The sequence below is a fragment of the Thunnus thynnus genome, chromosome 15 (genome assembly GCF_963924715.1).
Source record: "Thunnus thynnus chromosome 15, fThuThy2.1, whole genome shotgun sequence".
Lineage (NCBI taxonomy): Eukaryota > Metazoa > Chordata > Actinopteri > Scombriformes > Scombridae > Thunnus > Thunnus thynnus.
The window spans coordinates 10,106,193-10,125,517 of record NC_089531.1 but is presented as its reverse complement, the minus strand read 5'-3'; the positions used below and the strand labels follow the sequence as shown (position 1 = coordinate 10,125,517).

At 39.9% G+C, this 19,325-nt stretch overlaps 1 protein-coding gene across 1 annotated transcript; it reads left to right on the top strand.

Annotated features, from left to right (window-relative positions):
- Positions 1–2,732: 2,732 nt before the first annotated feature.
- cap1 (CAP, adenylate cyclase-associated protein 1 (yeast)) lies at positions 2,733–19,252 on the top strand. Its single transcript, XM_067612489.1, has 13 exons — positions 2,733–2,885; positions 9,351–9,455; positions 9,905–10,005; positions 10,871–10,948; positions 11,362–11,505; positions 12,428–12,513; positions 14,115–14,220; positions 15,064–15,253; positions 16,763–16,941; positions 17,295–17,418; positions 17,532–17,614; positions 18,241–18,384; positions 18,503–19,252. Exons 2-13 carry the CDS (start codon positions 9,353–9,355, stop codon positions 18,584–18,586), a joined length of 1,422 nt encoding a protein of 473 aa, XP_067468590.1. The 5' UTR covers positions 2,733–2,885; positions 9,351–9,352; the 3' UTR covers positions 18,587–19,252.
- Positions 19,253–19,325: the final 73 nt, after the last annotated feature.

The following is a 19,325-nucleotide window of genomic DNA, read 5'->3' as shown; positions in this document are numbered from 1 at the left end:
CTTGGGTTTTCTTAGGGATGTTTGTTTCTTTGCTTGTCAAAAAAGTTTGACAGAGATGAAAACTTTTTGCCATAATGAACAACCTCTCTGCTGCAGTTCACCACAAAGGGTTTTTCCCATTTATTTATATTTTAATAGAAAAAACAAAAACACTCTCCACTTTTCCCCAGCTGGTTATAAGAGATGGGATGTGAAAGATTCAAGAAAACACAGAAAGATACAAATGTGTGCGTCTAGTTTCTTGTCAATTTTATATGTTATGGGACTTAACTAAATGCTTTTTACTTAAATGCCTTTTATTTAAAAACAGTAGATTAAAAAGGTAGAAGCCTGAAACAGGATTACACTGATTTACTAGCTGCATGACTACAAATTCATTTTTGGACGAACAAAAATTCAGAGACAAAACTGTTCATAAAGGCTTTTTGTTTCTTATTTAAATAATCGTAAGAATGTTATTTTTTTACATCTGAATACAAAAATAACAAATGGAGTCGTCAGCACTCACAGATAAATGTGTATCACTTCTTTAATGATGCACAGCAGCAAAAAAAACAGACGCGTTTCAGGGGTCGAACCCTATCAATTCATTCTATCATTTCATTTAATCTGAGTACAGTAAATACAAACTCCTCCTCTAACCTGCCAACTACAGTATGGCTGCACTGACTCCCATCATCTCGTTCACACATCTGTTTGTTTTCTCATTGACCTTTATAAGCCCATTTAGCATAATGGTCGTCCTTTGCTGCTCCATTAACGCATAATGGTGATAATGGAGCCCATAACAATTGATAATTGAAGCCTGCTTCTTTAATTATGTGATTAAATTTCACCTCATGGAAGATTTAAGTAGACGTCAGTAAAGAGTGGAGTGGGACTTTAATAATGATCACCGAATTTCCCTTTTAAATACTTAAAGTGTGAAAGCAATACATCGATTTTAGGTATTTATATTATCAGATGAGTATGATCAGATTAATCTGTTAGTGTTGCTGTTGGTCTCTGGGGATCTAGGCCCCCAAAATCTCTACTGTGTCTGCTTTAGAAATATTACATCACAGGAAAAAAAAAAGATCCGGTGACTGAATATCTAGTTTAAGTTATGTAATTCTGTGCTACCCTCACTTCAGAGGCCAGGACAGCTCAGCAAACATGTTCGAGCATGACAGAGCACAAGAAACACGCTTCCTATTTCTGCAGACTATAACATGCCTGCAGATGGATGCATTTGTGGTGTCTGCAGTGGTGGAAGAAGTAAAAGTAGCAATACCACAGTGAGTTTTACCTCTTTAGACCTCAAACAATTATTTATTTGGCGAAAGCAACTATTTTTACATAGAAAGGCCTAACCAGGCACAGGGGTCGCAAATTAGCCTTGGCTAGAAATCCTATATGCAATACATCTGTTTCATGTTATTTTAACCTGTTACAATGTTGTTGTTTTTTGCATCGTCCCTGACAAATAAACTCATAAATAAATAAAATAATAAACTGCTGACAACTCAAAACATCTGTATGAGCCAAAAAGTTTAGGAACTACTGGTTCAATCTTTAATTTTTTTTATTTATTTTGTATTTTATAAGTTTATCATATATTATTTAATGTCATTTTTAATCTGAAAAGTAACTACAGCTGTTAAATAAATGTAGTGGAGTAGAAAGGACAATATTTCCCTCTGAAATGTAGTGGAGTGGAAGTTTAAATTAGCATAAAATGTAAAATAATAATAATAATAAAATTGAATTTGTACTGCACTTTTCATTCGCAGTGGATCTCAAAGTGCCACAGTGATAAAAACATAAAGAAAATAAGAGTTAAGCTGAAAAATCCATCCTGAATAAAAAAGTTTTAAGCCTGTTTTAAAACGAGTATAGGGTCTAGAGAGTCTGAGGGTGCGGAGGAGCAAGCTGGCAGATCTGAGGGTGTGGTCGTAGGTTTGTGGTGTGATCGGTTCCTGTAAGCTGGGGAGGCGCATGTCTGTATGTGAGTAGTAGGAGTTTGTAGTCAACCCTGAAGGAGACAGGGAGCCAGTGCAATAAAAACAGAATTGGTGTTATGTGTTTGTGTTTTTTTCTCTCTCATCAGGATCCTGGCAGCGCTGCTCTGAAGGTACTGGAGCTGTTCAGGATGCTCCTGCCAGGGATCCCTGTGAAGAGCCAAAGATAAAGATAAAAGATAAATAGATAAAAGACAAGTTTCTCTGCATCTGACAGGGTTAGAGAGGGGCTCAGTTCAGAGATGTTTTTAGTAAGATGTCTTATACAGTCATCGGAGGTCAGCTGAGGGTCAAACCTAACAGCCAGATTAGTGATTGAGGAGGATGTACTGGCTGTCAAAGGTGAGATGAGGTACGGAGGATGAACCTGGAGTTTTGCTGCTGTTTAACTGGAGGAAATGTGTGCTCATCCAGGCCTTTATCTCTTCAAGACAGGTGCTTTACTTTAAAGTAAAGTAAAGTAAAAGTACCTAAAATTGTACTTGAGTGAATACTCCACCAGGGGATTTGTGACTCTTCTTTTTGAGGCGTTTGAGTCCTTGTATCTTCTTCAGCCATGATAACATGTATGCCGGCCAATCAACAGAGATACACAGTATGTCATGAGAGGAAGGAAAGCAGTTGTTTCATTTTTTTTCTTTCTTTCTTCTTCTTATTTTGCTGCCCTCTGCCTCTCACACTCCTTATATGGGAAAGGAATTAGTTGCGCGAACAAGGGCGGAAACGCGGCGCGGTGACAGCTGGGTAAATTCACTGACACACAGGAAGAAAAAAAAAGACGAAGCCCAGTCTGGTCTGCAAGCCTTCTGCATACAGCTCACTCCCCACGGCGAAACCGAGGCTGATACAAAAGGACCAAATCACTGCTCGACCCGTTTATAGCAGGTAAGCGGCGTGCACTTCCTGCGCTGTGCTGTTTGAAGCCCTTTTTTCGCTAGAGCGTCTAAATTAAGCGAAAGAGACAAACGGTGCGTCGCCGCTTCGTCCCCGCCGCGGCATTCAATCATTCAGAAATTATTTATTGAAATCGGTGTGACGCTAACACACCCGGCTAGCCGAGGCTGCTACACCGATAGCCACAAAAAAAAATCTAACCGTTGCCTGACACAGACTTGCATTATTTTACAACCTCCCGTTAATTTCAGACTTCTTCTCTGTATGTGATGAGACACTGGCTCGCTGAAATGTGGGAACTTCTTTTTTTTTTCTCCTCCTGCAGAGTAGTGCAACATTAGCTAACACTGAAGGGAGGGGTGTGTGTGAGTGTATGAGAGAGAGAGAGAGAGAGAAGAAAAAAAACCAGGAAATGCCGAAACAGACAGCACATCAGACACTCATCAGAGAGAAGGAGAGAAAATAACTTATACAACTGTTAGCTGTTAACAAATTAACTGCATTTAAACGCGTAACGGTTACTACTAACGGTTACTTTCTGTGCTGCTTTATGAAACAGACGTTACTGTAGCTAGCTAGTGTCGCCGACGGTGTTTTGACATTTTTCGTACACCCCGCAGGATGTTCCCTCATATATGAAACGGGTTGCTAGCACAAGTTAACATTACGTAGAAAGGATATATATATTTCATCAGCGATAAGTTGTCATAATATCTCCTCACGACTCACATTTAATCGATTGTGCTAGTAGGGAACCGTTTGAGGGGGGGAGCTTGAACTTGCCCGGGATACAGAATTCTCCACAACACCCATCGCCGGCTTTGCTAGCCGCACAGCTAGCATCCCCCGGCCGTCTGATTGAAACTCCAGTGATCGCATTAACATCAGCGGCTTGGGCTTGATTTGTTGGAGCCCTTAGAGCCCACCGAAGTAGGACTGTAGGGAAGGTTAGAGCTCACCGCCATTGCTTTGGCCTACTTCTCCCTCTGCGACAAAGAAGACATGATGTGTGTTTTGGGTTTTTTTTAACCCATGGTAAAGGCTACAGACACACATATATAACACACTGAGTTGGACGCTTCTTCCTTTATGTCTGAACGTCTGGCCCCCAGGCAGAGAGGCACAAACACACACACACACACACAGGCCTAACCTACTTGACTGTCCCTGCATGCTGATGGTGCTCTACGCAGAACATTTCTGCCATATGTCCACAGAAGTAGGTCTATGAATACAGTGCAGGCAGGGTTTTTAATATTCTAGGAAGACCAGCAAGAGCTATAATGTAGAGAGAGTCAGTGTAATCCAGGTGTAAAATGCAGCAGTCCATAGAGCAAGAGCTCTTGAGCCAGTTTTCAAGAAGATAAAATGCAGTACACGCCCTTTTGTGACACTCATTACACAGATCTTGTTCAACAAATTTGTAAAATACACACTCATGTTTGTCTTCTGGGTTTCATCGCAGCATATGATTCATACTTTTAAAAAAAAACACAGTACATCTGCAAAACAAATTAAACAGTTCCTAGCCTGAAATTTAGTTTTAAAATATAAGGCTGGTGACATTCCGCACCTCTGTTATGGTCAACAAATCCCATGAAAAGACTAAAACCAACAATGTTTTGATCCATCTCTCAGTACTTTCTGGCTTCCCTATCCTGTTTGGGGCCAAAAAACAGGTCACAAATATGAAATTTCAGGCTCAGTCATTTCCCATAACAGCTTGGCATTGTAGTTTTTTTAAGCAAATGTTACACAGACTGAAGAAAATTGTGTATTTCTTGGATATTTTCAGCTGCAGATTTGGGTCTCAGGTGGGCAACATCTTCTAAGGTGTTCTGATGTTTGTCTTCATCAAGTATAATGTGAAGAATGACTGAAAGAATACACCAGAGAGATTGGAAAAGAGGAGAAATATGTGTATATATGTGGTACTCAATTCCTTGTAATGAAATAACATGTCAGCCAGCGCAGCAGTGTGGCTCATTTAGATGTTTTTAATAGTATTTGGACAACAACAGAGCTGTATGGCTATGTCGTGCTTTGATTGCATGTACAATACTTGTTATTAGGATCAATTAATTGTTGTTTTTTGGTCTTTTCATGGGATTTTGCACATTTTAGTTAAAAAAGCTGCTATTGACTTGGCTTCCTGCACCTCCTGAAGTTGTGTTTAAGCTCCAGTTTTGGCTGTCTGGCCTTTTTATCGTGTTTGAATCTAAGGAAAATAATGTTATTTGAAAGACGTGACTCTTGGCTTGAGTCATTGCTATATCTGCCCTCACTTCTCTGGAAACTTGTTCCCTCTCTCTCTTGTCGGTGAAGTTTCCTTGATGGTCAGCACTTTGCTTTTAACATATGTGGTCACTGTTTTACCACACAGAGCTGTGCATACTTTAGGATATATCCAGCATTTAAACTGATGTAGCAGGATATGCAGTAAGCTCAAATATGTCCCACTGAGGGATTTGCAATTCTGCAGAACAGGAATAAGTTAATATAATTATAAACCGTGCAGTTAGTATTATACAGTGTCTTCTTTTTTGAAGTAGCTCACACATTTAGGTGCTTGTTTTTTGGGGGTTTATTACTCCCACACACACCTTGAAGGGCTGTTCCCTTCCTCCATTGCTGGTGAGTCATACCTCAGCTGAGACCAGGAAATGTAACAGTTGAACTCTGGTTTCTGCAGGTACAAAAGCTGCTGTTGGCCTTAAAAGGCTTTTAGGTCAAGGGTAGTAAGGGTGTGTGTCCTGCCATAATCTAATTTTATCACCAAGCCTTGTGGAGAAATGAATTTACTACTCTGAATGGGCAAATGAGGTGGAAAAAGGAGGAAGTTGAGGCATTTTGAAATGGAGCCGCTGCACGAATGCTTACTTAGCCGGCCATCGGAAGTCTTTTAGGACTAGAAGTTTTGTGTCATTGTTTACAAAGGTGACATCATCTCTCCTTCAGTAGCTCCAATAAACATCTTTTAAGGGTTAAAGTAATACAATCCTGCTGATAGACCGACCTATTGACATGAATCACTGAGCAGCACTCAGGGAAGTATTACCTGCCTCACCCTGCCTTTAGGCTGCTGTTAGACTATCTACAACAGCATGATTAATACAGATCTTAGGGGCAAGTCTGAGCCATATGATAGCCTAATGCTTTCTAAATTATTTCCACTTGCAATAAATACAAATCTGGAGGAATCTTAAGGGTTTAACTTGAATAAGATTTAAAGATTCAGCAAAGGCATCAAATGTCATCTGTCGGCAGCTTCTAGGGCTGCAACTAACAAACATTTTCATGATTGATTTAATCATTTGGTTTATAAAAAAAACCCTGCAAATTATGCAAAATGATCATCACCATTCCTTAAATTCTGAGGTGACATGTTCACGTTACTTGTTTTGTCCAACCAACAGTCTAAAGTTCAAAGATATTTAATCTACAGTGAGATAAAACAGAGAAAGCAGCAAATTCTCCCATTGATTAAGCCGGAATTGGACAATGTTTGACATATTTGCTTGATTAGACAATTGTAAAATTTAATTGATGATGATGATGGTTTTAAGTCCAGCTGTTTTAGCAACTTTTCCAACCTGACATAGATAAAAAGTATGGAGGAAACATTTGCATCCCCTTAATTTTTTAACCGTATTTAAAGATTTATCCCAAAAACAAAACATCTGTCAGCAGCTTCCAAACATCTGCATCAGTTTGCAGTTTTTCAGTACTGATGAAGATGTGATACCTGAGTTTCACCACCAATGAATTAAGAAAACTTTTCAATACCTTTTTTTAAGAGAGAAAAACAGTCTCTTTACAAAACAACCACATTTTTCAAATGTTAAATTTTGCTTAAACAGAAGCAGCTGTACAATATCAAATTGTATAAAAACGGCTAAAATTTGGTTTTAAAAGAAATCTATGTGATTAAAATATAAGTTGACAAGATTACAAATCTGACCAGACATTCGATGCTGTTACTGGAGCGTTTTTGATACCGTTATTATAAACAGGAAAGTTCAGCTGTCGCAGCCAGAAACGTTAAGCTCCATCAGTCACTAGATATCTTAAGATTTAGTCCAGTGCGTCTGTAGTGAAAGTGAGACGGTAGCGACGGAGTTATCTCGGAGATCTCCGGCCTTACGTGGACTCATTAGTGAGAGTGGTCTGTGTGGCTCCATTCACCGTCAGCCAGGTGTAAGTACCTGAGACTGGAGGCACTCTCGGTCTCGCAGATGAAGGCGGTGTCAGGTGACAGCGGTCTTATGTAATGTCAGCCTTTCTCGTCAGGTGTGTAAGATTATGCTACACTCCAATTGAAGTTAGTTAATCATGTACTTGAAGGGGTCTTTTCAGGAGTATCGTTATGCATGTTGGAACCTCGTTCACTACAGAATGAATTGCTGCTGTGTAACTTGTTTCCCAAACCTGGACTGCTGCTGTAAAGTTTAGACATTAGTCAAATGACAGAAAATTAATCAGCAACTATTCTGATGGTTGAATAATTGCTTTAGTCTTTTTTTTTTTTTTTAAGAAAAAATGCTAAACTATGTTGGTTGCAGCCTCTCAAATGTGAGGATATGAAGCTTTTTTGTGTGTCATTCATGACAGTAAACTAAATATCTGATTTTTGGACTGTTGATTGGACAAATCAAGACATTTTAAAGTAGAGCTTCAAGTTGATTGACAGAAAATAAATCGCCAACTATTTTAATAATCGACTAATCGCTTTGAGTCATTCTATAAAGTCAAAATGTTTAAATTCTCTGGTTCCAGCTTCTTGAATGTGAATATTTTCTGGTTTCTTTAGTCTTCTATAAATGAAAATTTAATATCTTAAACCAAACAATTAACTGAGAAAATAATGACAGATTAATCGACAGTTTATAAGAAATTATAACAGGCATTTTACGCTATTTTCTGACATTTTATGGACAAAAAGATGAATTAATTAATAGAGAAATAATCGTCAAATTAATCAATAATGACACTCATCATTAATTGCAGCCCTAAATAACAATATGATCATTAACTACTAGTAACTGTATGAAATGCTAAACTTCACTTTTTTGTCTACTCTTTAAAAAACTTTTTAAAAACGTTTTAGTGTGTTTGTGTTTTTAAACAAACTATGACTAATACACAGCTCACCTGTAGCCATACATGACATAGCTGGGATGACAGGACAGGTCTACACTGAGCTGAGAGTCAGACTGGTAATAATGATTCGCATACCTTCACCCAGCAAGTCCTGACCTGTTTACCAGCAATCCCATTCTTCCTCCCTTGTGTTACTTAACCACTCTTAAGGTGGAATTCAGTGATTTTCACCACAGGGCTGCCTTAAAACTTGCACATTAACTTTTTTTTTGGCTAAATTTATTCAAATTCTGGATCAGTTGTGTTTGTGTGGTCAGTGGAGAACGGTGACATTCAATATAAACTTATGTCCAGGTTCTTTAAGATAATCATCATCAGGATACATACAAACACAAGCTTCAGTGAAGTAAAGATACAGGTGTTGACATCAAATTCCTGGAAGTTACACGTACTAAATATATCGAGCCTCGCAGGACTAAATCAACCAAAGCCAAACATGTCTGGGAAGCAGAGCATGCCTGTTTTTTTATTTTTATTTTTAACCCTACCAATTAATCGTCAGTTGCAGTAACCTTGTTTCCCAGATGTGAATCAGTCCCCGACTAGAGGACTAGAACAGAAACTACCTCTGAGCCACCATGATTAAGAACAGCTGACCTACAGTATGTGTCAAACACAAACACCAGGACAAATACAAAGACCAGAAAAGCTGGAAAATTGGAGTTAGCATCCGATTACCCTTAAAATGAAGGAATATTTTCTTGTGGTTTTTGAGATAGTTTAGCAACTGAGCTCTAGTGTCAAATAATTTCAGCCTATATTTAATAGGGCATCCAGATCGTTAAGTGATTTTAAGAAACATATCGTATAACTGATGTTCCTGGTTCGATTCCTGCATTGGATGTCATCACTTCTCTCTCTCCTTGCGTTTCCTGTACCTCTTTATACTGTCATACTATCAAATGAAGGCAAAACCTTGTATTTTATGTTACAAATATTTTGAATTAATCAAGTGTAATATTTGCGAGTGTAGATCAACACAAACCCTTCTTCAAAAGTTAAGTCCATCTGTCTTTTTTGCTTATTTTTCTGTATGTAAAGTGTCCTTGGGATACATGAAAGGTGCTTTTATAATTTATTATTAATAATCAAATGGGCTGCTTGCCTCCACCAAGAGCTCATTAAAGTGAAGAAACCAGTGCAGTTACAGATAATTACTGCTGTTGCCAAAAGGGGATTTGAATATCTCCTGGCTGTACGATAGGTTGACCAGGAGCCAGTAAAGCTGCCAGCTCCCGCTTGGCGTCTCTTCTCCCGGCTGGCAGCCTTCTCAACCTTCTTCATCTGGTCTCACAGGTATGGCAGAGTTGGCGAGTCTGGTGCAGCGGCTGGAAGTGGCGGTGGGCCGTCTGGAGTCCATGTCAGGCCAGGGAGGCGGCGCTGGAGGGTCTGCTGGAGGAGGTAATCATCAAGTGTAATTACGATAGAAAAATTCCACTTAACTTGAAACGAGATGTGTGAGGATAAGATCCTGTTTTTCTTTTTTTTTTTTTTAAGAAAACAGACAAACATGATCGTGCAAACCTCGCATCAGCGCTACCTCAACAGTTTGTCCTCCTCAGACAAACAAGATAACAAATCCCCTGACATAGTGAGCCGCTGACCTCATTAGCACCAATAAGTGTAACGAGTTAGCAGCTTTGTCAGCATTCAGTGTTGTCAGCTGTAAAACTGAGGATGTATTGAGGCCCCTTATCCATCCACCTACTGTTTTCACATTCTGTTGTCAATTACTTAGATTTGCAGCTATTTTTTTGTCTATTTTTCTGTTTTATTTTCCATATATGATTAAATTGTTTAAATGCCTTTTTATGCCTAAAGTGTTCTTTTTTTGTTTGTTTTTTTAATAGCTGTGTCTGCATACGTCGAGGCCTTTGATGGGATCGTTAATGGTTCTGTGGCCCAGTACATCTCCCTCAGCCAGAAGATCGGAGGCGATGTCCTGAAACATGTAAGAAACAGTTTTAGATGCAAAATAGGGAAAAAAATCGACCAGTTAAATAGTCACGTCTGATACTTTTTGCATCATGTTATTCACTTTTCATACTCCACTTAAAGGATCATCCCATACACATATCTTACAATACTTCTGATGGTTTTTTCCAAAGCGTACTGATTTGTTGTTGTTTGTTTGTTTTTTTTTTTTACCTTTTTACAAGCAGCCTTTAGTTGACATTATGGTTATATATACATAGTTATGGTATAACACTGATTAATCTGTCCATTATTTTCTAGATTAAAAAGATCAAAAAGAAGTCACAAACACTCATCACAACTTCCCAGAGCCCAAAGTGATGTCCTTAAAGGGATATTTTGGTATTTTTGAAGTGGGGTTGTATGAGGTACTTATCTGTAGTTATTTAGGAGGCTAAAATAGGTTTTGCTGCTAGCGCCGTCTGCAGCGGTACATTGCTTAGGGAGGGTGCAGACCTGACAAAACAAGATATTTTAGGTTGCAGCTTGGACTTCGGGGAGCAGCGATCAACATTTCTCACCATTTTCTGACATTCTATAGACCAAACAACTTTTATTTTAATTGAGAAAATAATCAACAGATTAATCACTAATGAAAATAATTGTAGCTGCAGCCCTTGTTGCCTAAACTAATTGATTAATCAACTACTTGTTGCAGTTCTAGTATAAAAATCAACCAGCAGAGAAAAAACCAGCTGCTTGCATATTTGTGAATATTGTAAATATCTCATTTATAGTGAGATAAAACATTCAAAACAACCAGGATGATCTTTTGTTCCTCACACATCTCTGTTGTTGTTGTTGTTGTTGTTGTTAATCTCTTCCTAAACTTCTCCTCACAGGCGGAAATGATGAAGCAGGCGTTCTCCAGTCAGAGACAGCTCCTTGTAACAGCCTCCTCCTCCCAGAAGCCCTCTGATGTGAGTTAAACACACTCGCTCAGTCAGTTAACCATAAAGCTTATCGATGAATTAATTTGAAGGATTTGCATAATTCATCATGTTTGTCTGCTGTGTTACAACCCTGCAACCTCTTCACTCTCCTGTACAGACTCTCTGTCACGGTGTCATTTCTGCTCGTTTATATTTGCATTTAAAACCTGCTGAGTTAATGTTTAGTGTTAAACGTGCAAGAAATGACGTCTACAAATTCAAGTTTCATGGTTGTAAATCTCCTTACTTGAAATGAGAAAATGCAGATGCTGTTGTTACTAAATTTTTTGTTCCTGCACACAGAAAGTCACCAGTTCAACTTCCTAAAAAACTTGTTAAAACATCCCCACGTGATTAACAGGAAGTGTTTTAAAAATGTGTCTCGTCTCTTTCCTCTTCAGGCCGTTTTGACGACTCTCATGCAGCCGGTGTCCAAAGCCATCCAGCAGGTGCAGGCGTTCCGCGAGCAGAACCGCACCTCGAAGCAATTCAACCACCTCTCCGCCGTCAGCGAGAGCGTGCCTGCGCTCGGATGGGTCGCCATGGTGAGACTGGGGGGGTGGGAGTGGTCAACAGGCAGGAAATGAAGCCTTTTTGGCACTGTGGTTTGTGTGTGTTACAGTGAGGGACTGTGTGTGTGTGTATGTGTGTGTGTGTGTCTTTTGTTTATGTGCGGGAGGATAAATGAGTGTATAATAGCTGGGAAAAAAGCCACTCTTTGATTCTGTCATCACTGTCTGCTGAGCAAGAACGACAGTTTCTTGGCCGACGCGACTGTCAGCAACAGAGCTTCACTGTTACACTTTAGATGATCAACTCTTTGTTTTGATTCTTATGAATAATACATTCAGTTTACACATAATAGATGCATTCATTCTTTGTACGCCTTTATCTTGAAGATCTCATCAGAAGCTATGCCGGTAAACTGAATTTATTATTTATACCCCACTTTTGCTACTGAGCGAAGTAGAGCTGCAGTCCTCTGGTCGACTGGTCGATTAGTTGATGCATATGCTCTCGTTCGGCTAAATTCTTATTGGTCAAATACTCGCTGTATTACTTTCATAAGGAGAGAAGTGCTCCATCAACAGCCTTCCAGGATTAATCCGTTATTTCCTGTAGTGGGAGGGACAGACTATTTACCTGTGAAAACGGGGGTGTATTCAAAACACCCCCATCGTTTTCACAACTTTGAACTTGCCCAACCTGATGCTAGGTTTAACTGTACTCAACGTTTACTGAATGTTTACTGAATCAGTGTTTCTCCTATAATTATAACAACGGGAACAACTGCCAAAAATAACTCCAAATGTCTAAATATCCCATCACACTAATCGATTAGTTGAAGATAATGTACGATTCCAGTTGACCAAGATTTTCTTTGGTTGACTACAGCCTTAGTGCAAAGTGCAACCTCACTTTTTTAGACGTGTATGTAATTGTTTTCTCATTATTTCTGTGTCCCAGGCTCCTAAACCAGGCCCCTACGTTAAAGAGATGCAGGACGCCGCTATGTTCTACACCAACCGTGTGCTGAAGGAGTACAAGGAAAAGTAAGTAAAGCTTCTTTAAAGCTGTTAGGATCTAACACAATAACAATCTAGAGGGATTCCTTTGGCAAATAGTTCTTTTCTTTTCACTGTCATTCGTGTTTTGTAACATCTGATGAATAAAAGCATCTGAGGAACTTTTAAAATGCAGCCAAACTGTTTTGCTGGACCCATCTGTCTTCCATCTTTTCCTTCCTCTCTGCTTTTTTTTTTTTTTTTTTTTTTTTTATAAAGTTGAGGCACCCCACAGTTTTACTGAGTCAGCACTGCTACACAACACGCTGACACATGTTGGCTGTAGACTTCCTGTATTTAGACCTGAAAGCGCAGCTCGTGTGTTATTTTTATGAGCAGACTTGAGTTTGAGTGATGTTAAAAGGTTTCAGTCATTCACACTTAAAATCTTGCTTTCAGATTCGTCAGTAAACACTGCACTGAGTTGAGTTAAGCTGCCTGTGTGAAACGCTGTGATTTGCGAGCTGAGCTGAGAGTTTTACCTTCTCTCTTTAGCTCCTGTTTTTCCCCCCATTCTTATCACAATTATTTTCATGTGAACAACCGAGTGCAACAGTATGAATGATTTCAAGGAGACAGTTGTTGGAGTTTAGTGCAGCCGTTCATAACAACTATAAACAATTCGGCATGGTCTGAATTGTCGCCGTACAAGCTGCCTCTTAACGAGCATAACCTGAGCCTAATGCTATATACAAGTGTAAAAATACAGGATCAGAACATCCATTCAACCAATTTAAGATCTTGGCTTAGTGGTAAGTTTGGCCCGAATGTAAGACAACTCTATTTATATATATATAGCAAAATAAACTTTTTGAAGATAAACGCACTTCATCAATCACACATGTCCTGTTGGGAAAGTTTCTGAGACATTATTAATCCAAGAAGAACGGTCCTCCTAATTGAAGCTTTTTCTCTTGTAAAAGTCAAATAATACTGATAAAGCAGAATGTAAATCCCAAGTGTGTGTTTGTGTGTGTGTGCGTGTGTGTGTGTGTGTATCCTGTCAGTCACATACTCGCACACTCGCCTGTCAAAATGATTTTCTCCGGCCATCAGCATTTTTCAGCTCAGTGTTTTTTGAGCTCTTCATCTTAACTTGACAGCGAGTAATTCTTGGCCGCTCGTCAGACGTTACGGTCCACGCTCAGTAAAAACATCATAAAACGCTGCGGACTCCTTCTCACTCGTCATCCTTCATGACAGAAAAAACACACAGCACGAGCCATCAGGAACTCCTATAAATTCATCTGAGCTAACAAAACACTTTTTAGGGCAGAATAAATCTAAAAGACGCGTCTATTTAATACAACACACTCATGTAGAAGCTGATCTGACAGCGTCTCTCTTATCATGTGGACACATAAATGTCTAGTCCTCAAATATAAGACGACTCCCACTTTTCCAAATGTAATTTCCTGAGTAAAATATCGTTTTTATATTCGTGCCAACACGGTAGCTGCTTTGTCTGTCTTCCTGTGGGACAGAGAGAACACAGGAACAAGAAATCGCTAGAACAATACAAAACAATACAAGGCCCTAAGACTTGAAGATCTGACAGATAATCCTGTTTTTCCTGTCATCTCTCACAGGGACAAGACACATGTGGACTGGGTGAAGGCCTACGTCTCCATCTGGACTGAGATGCAGGACTACATCAAGCAGCACCACACCACCGGACTGACCTGGAGCAAGAGTGTAAGTCTTTATAGTGCTGCTACAGTTCAGTTTCCTGTGTTATTGCCTTCCTGTCTGTCTTTAGTGAAAACACTCCAACTTCTTCTTTACATGCAGACATTTGACTCGGACAGATTAATGTTGGGGTTGCAGCACTGTGCACAGTGAAAACACAATCAAATATGTTTTATTTTAATTCATTTAAGAATAACATTGATTTATAAAACAGTTCTAGGATTGTGTCTGAGGGCAGATGTCATAATTTCCAGATGTAAGCAACAACAAACAGACGGCATCTTATGTTGATACTGATTTGGCAAAAAAATGACATGAACATGCATGAGATTAGAAATGTAATTCACAGCTTATCCTCACACAATAATCAGTGGCCTGCTTCACTTATTGTTGGGGACGGCTGTGGCTCAGGAGGTAGAGCAGGTTGTCCACTAATCAGAAGATTGGCGGTTCGATACCCGGGTCCTCCAGTCCACATGTCGAAGTGTCCTTAGGAAAGATACTAAACCCCAAATTGCTCCCAATGGCTGTACCATCAGTGTGTGTGTGAATGTTGTCATGTATTGGAAGACTAGAAAGGCGCTATATAAGTGCAGTCCATTTACCATTTATTGACCCACATCTGTTCTGGTCAGATAGGCTAAGTTATGTTATGCATCTTGTAAGTTAATAATCATATTAGTTGGGATTTACATGAGCCTTTATGAAGAGTCATGTAAAAGGGAAAACTTCAGATTGCGTTACAGGCCCAAATATTTTTGTTGGAGGGCCTGATTTGGCCCACGGGCCGCTATTTGCCTACCACTGAATTAAAGATATGATATGATTAAATGTTAAATTCTACCTCAGGGCCCCATGGCTTCAGCCTCCGCAGCTCCTCCCAGTGCTCCTGCTGGCGGATGCCCTCCCCCACCTCCACCTGGACCTCCTCCTCCCTCCTTGGACATCAGCGGATCCTCCAGCGGAGGCGGCGGCGGCGGCGGCGACGAGCGCAACGCTTTGTTCGCCTCCATCAACAAGGGAGCCGATATCACCAAGGGTAGGTAGCTGAGAAAACCGCGGACCGTCCTCACCGATCAGCAGCGGAGGAGCCGTTTTGTCTGCTCTGGCTTTAGTTTTGATGCACAAGACTTTTATGTAGATGTGTGTATTTATATGAAGTTATTAAAAAGATGTGATTCACCAGAATATGTAGCATGAGAGACGTAGCAGTACGAGGGCTTCTTTTGAAACTGCAAAGCTGGCAAAACTCTGTTTTTATTAGGGCTGCAACTAACGATTATTCGTATCATTGATTAATCTTATGATTATCTTCTCAATTAATCGTTTAGTCTATAAAATGTCAGCATATAGTGTAAAATATCCGTTATAACTTCTTAGAGCCCCAGGTTACGTCTTAAATTAGGGTTTAAACTAACAATGGTTTTCATTATCAATTAATCTGTCAGTTAGTTTCTTGATGAATTGATTGGTTGTTTGGTCTATATAATGTACAAAAATTGTGAAAAATGTCAGTCACTGTTTCCCAAAGATGCAACCTAAAATGTTCTGTGTTTTCTTTAACAACAGTTCACAACTCAAAGATATTAAATTAACTGTAGAAGACTAAAGAAACCAGAAAATATTCACATTTAAGAAGCTGGAACAAGAGAGTTTTTCTTGTTCTTTCGCTCTTTGTTTTTTTTCTTTGTCTACAAAGGCCATAAAAGTCCAAAACCAATAACTAGAGGGAAAAATTTGAATTATTAGAATAATCATTATCCAAAAACTCTTACAAACACACCATGTTCTTCTTAACAATGAACATGAGCGCTGTCAATCCCACATACACCATCTGTTGCTGCAAACACTTATTAGCACATCAAATGTTTATTAGTCTGTGGTTGAAAATGGTCCCCAACAAACTCACTGTTTACTCCTGTTTGACTAATATTTGATAAAAACTAAAGTGTGTAGCTGTTCACGGAAATTACTTAGACTTTAAAAAAACTGGAAGTATTTGTAATTTGTTTTAAAGACTGACATCTTCACTGATAAGATATGGACTTTATTGATGTGCAGACTAATAAATTGATGTTTTTGGTCTTTTCATGGAATTTACTGATAATAAGAAAAATCTACAATAACAGCAGCCTTATCTGTTAAATATGCATCATTTATAATCTGTCAAGGGGACAAAATCATGACTTCCAGTTAATTAAGAAGAAGTTTTAACATTTGTTATAATAAAACTAACTGATAAACACATTAATTGAAACACTTGAGAAAACAACAGATACTAGATGAGAAACATATGCAACATAATGTCAGTGAAGCTTTTATGGCTCATGTTTCGTGCAGTTGGTAACAAGCCATTTTTAAAAATCAGTGGTCTTGTTTTGGAATAAAAATGTTTCTCCTCTCGTTCAGTGTTTTGTATTCAGACAAACGGATGTGAGATGATGTCACATTACTGGAAATCATCAGTTATCTCTAATGTTTGATTTCTGAGCCTGAAACATGTTACACTGCAGGACTCTAAAGAACTTAAACATGTTTTCCTCGACAGGCCTGAAGCACGTGAACGATGACCAAAAGACCCACAAGAACCCCGGCCTCAGGAGTCAGGGTGCCCCAGTGCGCGCCGGACCGAAACCCTTCTCCTCCTCCCCTCGACCCGCTGCGTCTGCCGCCCCGACCCGCACGCTGCCCCCTGTTTTGGAACTGGAGGGAAAGAAGTGGAAAGTGGTACGTTACTGGTTCACTACTGTCACGTAACCTTAGAAGAGTTTATCTTGTAGTTGTTTTATCCCTCTGAAAGGAAAAACATTGATTTTAAAAAAGGAGGAAGAGTTTTGTTTTTGTTGCTTTTGGTTGGAATGACTCTGTTTGGGTTTGTTTATGCAGCAGACAAGCATGAGTCAGTGACCCAAAAATCACTAATCAAAAACTGTTTTTTTTTATAGCTGACCTTTATTTCTTATTTATAGTAACTCCAGTGTTTCATCCTACTTTTAAACTGATGTTCTCTCATCAACTCGTGGCCTTTGTCTTGTTTAATTTGTTGTCCACTCTCTTCTCTCCTTCTTGCCGTCCTGTAGGAGAACCAAGAGGGAGCGGAGGGCCTGGTGATCAGCGACACCGAGCTGAAGCAAGTCGTTTACGCTTACAAGTGTAACAAGAGCACGCTGCAGGTCAAGGGCAAAATCAACTCCATCACTATAGGTACGAAGAAAACTAAACTGTTGGATGTTAAGAGCTGGTTAAACTCATCCTAGATGATCCTCTTGCCCGGTTACGTGACATACATGCTTCTTGTATTTGTTTCTCTTCGTCAGACAACTGTAAGAAAATGGGCCTGGTGTTCGACGACGTCGTGGGCATCGTAGAAGTGATCAACTGCAAAGATGTCAAGGTCCAGGTGTGTACGACGTGCACTCGAACAACAACATAAATAGACCCGACGAGTCATCGGTCTCACACTCGCTCAGCAGACTGCAGAGTGAAGTGATTTTTGTTGCATGGTGTCACTCTGTTGATCCTGCTTCGCTGTCATTCTTCAGTTGTTTTTGTTTTTTCTGCTGATGAGCACAGCTGCAATCTGATTTCTTGAATGTCATGTAAACAAGAAACCTGGCCACCATAATAGATTTCTCTTGGACGACACTCGTTTCTCTGCAGTGAAAGTCGAAAAGTAGCATCTTCTGTCACTAATAAGGTCGGGGGGGGGGGTGGGAGGGCAGAAATTTGGTTACTGATCTGCTGCTAGATCTTACTACAGTGCATGTAAATATGTTCACCAGATCACCAGTGTAACCTGTTTTCTCTCAGTAACTTGGTCCCTTAAGCGCTCGTGAACGCGCTAATCGACAACTCTCACCTGCTCAGTCTGTCATAGTTCTTTATCTCAAGGGAATCTTGACAGTAGAAAGAGAAACATGCGTCCCATCAAATCTTTTCGCTGCCATTACATGTATTTATGTGATGAACTTATGGTTTGTTGAATTCTGTGTAAAATTTAATCGTCTTGCCTTTTTCATACGTTAGGTCATGGGTAAGGTCCCTACTATCTCCATCAACAAGACCGACGGTTGCCATGTCTACCTGAGCAAAGACTCTCTGAAATGTGAGATCGTCAGCGCCAAGAGCTCCGAGATGAACATCCTGGTGCCCAACAAAGACGGAGAATTTGTGAGTGTAACTGTTAACTCAAAATCAAAAGAATGATCTTTAAGTAGCACAAGTTTATGGAAAAATACATTTGGGGACGTACAATGACTCCTCTGTCCTCTGATTCCCCCTCTCACAGACGGAGCTCCCTGTTCCCGAGCAGTTCAAAACCATCTGGGACGGCCAGAAGCTCGTTACCACAGCAACAGAGATCGCCGGGTAGAGGGGGCAGCGTGTGAAACGGCCCGCCCCTCCTCGACAACATCCCCCAACCCCCCCCCACCCTCCCACCCCTCTCTTTTTTGCAAATGCCTACCTGACTGGTCAACCACCCCCCACCAGCTAACTCTCACACTGTAGACTGAGAATCGGACGTCATGCGTTTATCTACCCTCCCTTCATCCACGTCAGCCAATCACGGCTTAAGCTGTTCCTTCCATAAGCCAATAAGAGGACTGCTCGCTTTTAGCTGGAGCAAATCCTCCAGCCAATCAGCAGGGAGCAGCTTGTCATTCAAAATTGTTTTTTTTTGTTTTTTTTCCCCCCCTGTGGCTAGTGAGCACTTTTCAGAAACAGTTTTGCCAACAGTATCTGTATCATATCTTTTTATCTTATCTGGATAATGCTACGCTAAATTTAAACATGTAGAAAAAGCCAACATGTGAACAGGGGATTATCATCAGTTATATGGATGTTGTCTCCTCCTGCAACAAAAAGCACTGCAGCTGATCAGGCTCTTCTATCAGGACGCTTCAGGTATTTGGTTTTTTTTTTCACCTCCTCCTCCTCCTCCTCCTCCTTACTGGTCAGGAGGGAGCTGGTGTTTTTTAAGTTGCGGGCCTGATACGTTTCTGCTCCATTAAACGCACTTGTAAAAAAAAAAAAAGAAGCCCCTTTTGCAGAGGATAACGACATCCATATCACCTCCACTGATGTTGACTATAACAATATTAACATTCGTT